Source organism: Limulus polyphemus, unplaced genomic scaffold, assembly GCF_000517525.1.
Source record: "Limulus polyphemus unplaced genomic scaffold, Limulus_polyphemus-2.1.2 Scaffold2019, whole genome shotgun sequence".
In the NCBI taxonomy this organism is placed as follows: domain Eukaryota; kingdom Metazoa; phylum Arthropoda; class Merostomata; order Xiphosura; family Limulidae; genus Limulus; species Limulus polyphemus.
Genome location: NW_013667629.1, coordinates 78961 through 84304, shown reverse-complemented (window position 1 = coordinate 84304; position 5344 = coordinate 78961). Strand labels below are relative to the sequence as shown.

Below are 5344 nucleotides of genomic sequence, written 5' to 3'. Positions count from 1 at the left end.
AATTTAACAAATCTCCCTAATCCTCCACTTGCAGATACAACACACTGAAGGTAATTTAACAAATCTCCCTAATCCTCCACTTGCAGATACAACACACTGAAGGTAATTTAACAAATCTCCCTAATCCTCCACTTGAGATACAACACATCTCTTCAGTCCTAAGTCACCATATACAACATACAGAGACAATTTAACACATCTCTTTAATTCTAAGTCAACATATACAGCACATAAAACAATGTACAAATATGTCTGCTCCCTCCCTTTACAGTAGTGAAATGTAAACTACTGGTGATGTGTATTTATATATGTTTTTATAAAGAAACTGCTACTTATGGGGTAACCCGATATGTTCTGTGTACCATTCTTGCCTATTTAAATTAACTGGCAACCTTGTTCCTTCCCTCTCACAAATCTTAGGGTCACATGACAGCCTCATGTTTGATGCCAATTTTTATGTGCTTTCCATACAGGATCGAAACCAGTACTTCTTGTATCTGTACCAAATTAGCAAAAGAATTAACTCCCTAGCTACTGCTAGGAAGGACTTTGTATCAACTTAAATCACATGTTTAACACACTTCAATAATACTGAAATATTTATGGCATTTGTACCATTCAAACTGTTTGCACCTACAACATAAACAATATAATATATATACAGAAGGAATTACATATGCACACATTCATGTATCTAATGATACATAAGTACACACACACATATAAAAAACTATTGCAAATTAAAGAATAACTAACTAATCAGACTAATTTAAAAGAGAGTTTTTCTTTCAGACCATAAGGAAACAGCATAATTAAACTGAAAGTAAAATGGTATTCTAATCAGTCAAATCAGCCAAATTTGTGACCCCAAATTGAGCTTTATAGTTTTAATGCTATAACTTTTAATATGTTCTGTGTATCTTCACAAAATTTTGCATGCTTTCAGTAAGTCTTAAGTCTTCTGCAGACAAAAAAATCAGAATTTTTAATTTAGTACTTTCACTAAAAATTTCTTTGTGAATATATTAAGTCATAGTGTTGACTGCTCCAAGTGCAAAGTGATTTTCATGTTAAAATTAAAAATACTTTTTTTCGTGAAAATTGTCAAATTTTATTTGCATAACCTCTAAAACCTCTTAAATAAATTTCAAACATTTATTTTTCAGTAAAACTTTATATTTTATCCATTACTTTCTCTACCTTAACTCTATACAAGGTTGGTCAATTTGACCGACTTCGTAACCACCATAACAAATATGAAATAAATTGTTCTTTCTAGAATGATTTCAAATTGTAACATGAAACTGCATTTGTTCACTCTAAATAGCTTAAATCTCATAATAGTATATATCTATTTCTACTTAAATTTTATTGTTTTATTGCCCTTTTAACTGTGTCTAACTAATAATCCCACCACACAAGTTTTAAATCACTTGGAGAACATGTAGCTCATGTTACCCTATCAAATTACATAAGCACAGGCTACTTATGAGCTGCTTGCAAGCATACCTCCTCAAAATTTTATTATTGTTATTATTTTTCTTTATCTTACCTAATATAACGTTATTTAACATAACAAAAATTCTAATTTTTTTAATATCAATTACTTCTGTTATATTAAATAAAAAATACACATGAAAAACAAGAATATAATATTTACCTGGATCTTTTTTTTTTTGCTGTCAACTGCCAATGAACTTTAATTCTACTTTTTTATATTAATGGTACTACTACATTACTTAATCTTTTATTTAATTAAATAATGCAACTGAGAACACAGAATAATAACACATAAATATCAGCAATATCCAATAACTATCATAATTTTTCTGGCTTTCTAACTATACGATAACAGCCATAAAAAATTCATTTAAGCTCATCAATGTTTCCTCTAGGAATAAAGTTTGAACTGGAAGTGAAATTGACAATTCTCTGTACAGAACACAACATAATAGGTGGTTCTATAGATTATGCAAATAAAATATTAAAACTATAAGCTGAAGTAAAATATTTTTAATCTTAAAATAAAAATCACCTAGCACTCAAACTATTCACAGTTTCACAGCCAGGCTTAGGAGAATTTGGGGCCTGAGGCGAGAACACAGGATTAGGGTCTAGAGTTTGGGTACTAGAAGTATACAATCTACTCGACCACTGAAGCGAAGGGCCTGAGACAGTTGCCTCAGTGGGCTTGCCCTAAGGCCGTCCCTGCAGAGTTTGAGTGCAAATAAGTGCTATAGATAAATAACAGTTTTATTAGAAAAATGTAATTATAATAATGTCATTCTTTGTGTACAAGATACTTATGAACTTTAACAAAATATTACCAGGTTTTGTAAGGAACACACAGAGTTACCATATTTTTGTTGCATAAATGTCCTTCCCCAGTCAAGTGGACGTGAAATATGTCTGCCCATTGTAAAAGGGATAATTTATCTTTACACATATAGGGTGATTCCAAAGTCCATTCACATGCATATGATTCAGCAATGGAAGTATGGAAAAATAACTGTTAGTGTTTTCTTAGTTAAATTTTGCACAAGGCTACTTGAAGGTTATCTACACTAGCCATCCCTAATTTTGAGCTGATAGACTTAACGGATGGAAGGTAGTCAACACCGCCAATTCTTGGACTACTCTTTTACCAACTAAAAGTTGGATTGACCATCACATTATAACTTCCCCATGGCTGAAAAGCCAAACATGTTCAGTGATGGGATTGTAACTCACAGCTGTGAAATTGGATGCCATAATCACCAGACCATTAGTGGTACGGAATGAGGTTTTGTGGGTCTAACATGTGACAATATCATTGAGGTCATTCAAAGTAATGTCGTTCTGAAGTTTTATCAATGTGCAAAATGTCAATATCAAAGAATTACATAATACAAATGAAATATTTTAAGCTGAAAATTGCCAAAATTGCTCCACAAGAAAAGCATTTATAGATGGAAGAGCACCCTTTCCACGAGTATGGAATTGTACCAGATTTTGCATAAGAAGTGGCTAAAAGGTACTTAAGTTGTGTAACACACGAGTTCAAGGAAATTACTATTTAGAAAACATCAGCTTTTTTTTTTTATCACTAACAACTAAATGTTGGAATTTTTACTTTTGTTCAACTGTGGGAGAAAAATTATTTTCTGTAATGAGAAACAATTGTGTTTGAGAAACGTACCTGAACTCCAGGCCTAATGTTATAAGTAATACATAGAGTTTTACAGTGAGAATACCCCGGGAGCGAATGATGTATCAATTGAACATCCATTGATCCTGGGGGCTGGTTTCCTTTCTTTACACCATAGATTTTATTACAGATGGGACACTGTATGTGGCCATCCTAGAAAAAGATAGTAATGACAAAACACTTTTACCAGTAATTACACATTAACAGAACTTGGTTTTATTTGCATAATATTGCACTTTTTAAGCAGTTCATCCACTTAAAATGTGAATCTGCATACTGACTGCTTATATAAAAATGCAGAATAACACCTGAAAAAGCATCTCGAATATTCCAAAAACTTTGATTAATTAGGTTTCCACCATTCTTTGCAATAATTCATGTTGTGTTGCAGATGTCAATGTATGATTGTCATGCTCAAAAGTAGACACAAAGAACACATAGTTAACCCAATGAACTAAAATAACCAACCACTCATACACACACACACACACACGATATGAGCTATGGCTCAGTTTCAATGGCTAATACTACACAGCATGCATAACCTATATGGTGCATTTGAAATGCAGTAAACGTGCGGATATATCATGTCTGCATTTTCCAAGGTTAGTTTTTAATCTATTTTATTCATATTATGTTCATTTAATGTCTTTATACATGTGTGTGTGTGTATCTATTACTCACTGAATGCAGAAGAGGGAAACAAAAATGTAATTTAGCACCTGTGCCGCACCGTGGAAATCACACATTCAAAAGTATATCACAAGGTGTAATGTTAATCAGTTTTAAAAGAATGGAAAAAATAAACAAAAATTAAAACATATTACTTGAAAACTAGCATAACAAATAAAACATTCTAAAACATACCTTCGGACCAGAGTTATACATTGTTATCAAACAAGCGTGATGAAAAGCATGATTACACTGGTCCAGAGACACCAATTTTGGATCCTTATCATAAGGAGATTCTTCTGAGAGTTTAACACAGCATATTGAACAGTCCTATGAAAACAAATAAGATCCACTTTTTTTAAACCTGTAATTTTTTGCATGTTCTGCCAGAATTTACATTCATGATGTCCTAATAATTATCACCATACTTCATAAAATTTCTGGTCTATTTATAAAAGATGGATAATAACATTATTTGGATTAGTTTTCAGCCAAAGGTACATAAATGTTATCGAACGCTATCATGGTCCGATGGGTAAATTGGGATTTTCGGTCAGAAAATGCCAGTATCCGTTCGATTTTAAATAGTTAAAGAAACAGCAAATCTGATGCACTGCACAGTATCTATGGTCCTTCTGGAAAATAAAAACAGATATAGAAAGAAATACCAAAGCCAAAAAATAAAAAAATCTGTCAATCAGTACTAAAGATTTAAGGGTCATTGTCAATCACAGAAATGTTATGTTTGTAAAATGAATAACTTTATAATGTTGTTGTAACACTGTTCTTTCATTGGCAGGTTTTTTAAAATTATCTGGTGAAAATAAATTAAAGTACAATCCATGTAATGACAAGTTAATTTATTTCCTCTTTAATGTTTCCTTAAAGGCTCCTTTCCTTTATAACTTGTAAGCCAAAGTAACTTTAAAAATGATGCTTGAAAGGAAATACATCGACTGATGTAAAAAATAAACTTAGTTGTATTGCTTCATGGCTGACCGATCAAGTAAGTGAAACAAAACACTGACAAAAAACACTTTCTGACCGATTATCTCTATCTATACTTCAGTAATTCACTCTGTGAGCTTACTTAGCCAATTGACCAGCTCATCTATACTTATAGTCTAATTCTTCTTTTTAAAGATATTTAGCAAAGCCTCTAGATTTATGTAATGTCAATTAAGGGTATTCTAGGAATACTCTCACAAACTTAGTTGATCTTAACATCATGCATCCTCTAGCTAACATCTAAATTAATAAAAAACAACATATATATATATATATATATATAACATTATAATCCAAATTCCTATTTTCCTGAATTTGTAAAGCAAACATTTAGATAAACAATTAATTCTTTAACAAACTTATATTTTATCTGTTATTTTCACTAACGAATCTCTGTTCAGGTTCAGTAGATCTGACCAATCTTGTAACCACTATAAAAAATTAGGAAAAAAATATAAATTATGCCTCTTTCATTCT

General features: G+C 31.5%; 1 protein-coding gene across 3 annotated transcripts in view; it reads right to left on the bottom strand.

Annotated features, from left to right (window-relative positions):
• LOC106465685 (E3 ubiquitin-protein ligase DTX4-like) overlaps window positions 1-5344 on the bottom strand; it is a 31289-nt gene that overhangs the window by 7998 nt on the left and 17947 nt on the right. For 2 of the 3 annotated variants that reach the window (XM_013925922.2, XM_022393605.1), the window contains exons 7-8: window positions 4055-4189; window positions 3179-3340 (exon numbers count right to left, since the gene is read on the bottom strand). In XM_013925922.2, coding sequence (XP_013781376.1) covers window positions 3179-3340; window positions 4055-4189 — 297 coding nt within the window. The remainder of the gene's footprint in view (window positions 1-3178; window positions 3341-4054; window positions 4190-5344) is intronic. The other variant, XM_022393606.1, reaches the window with a different exon arrangement.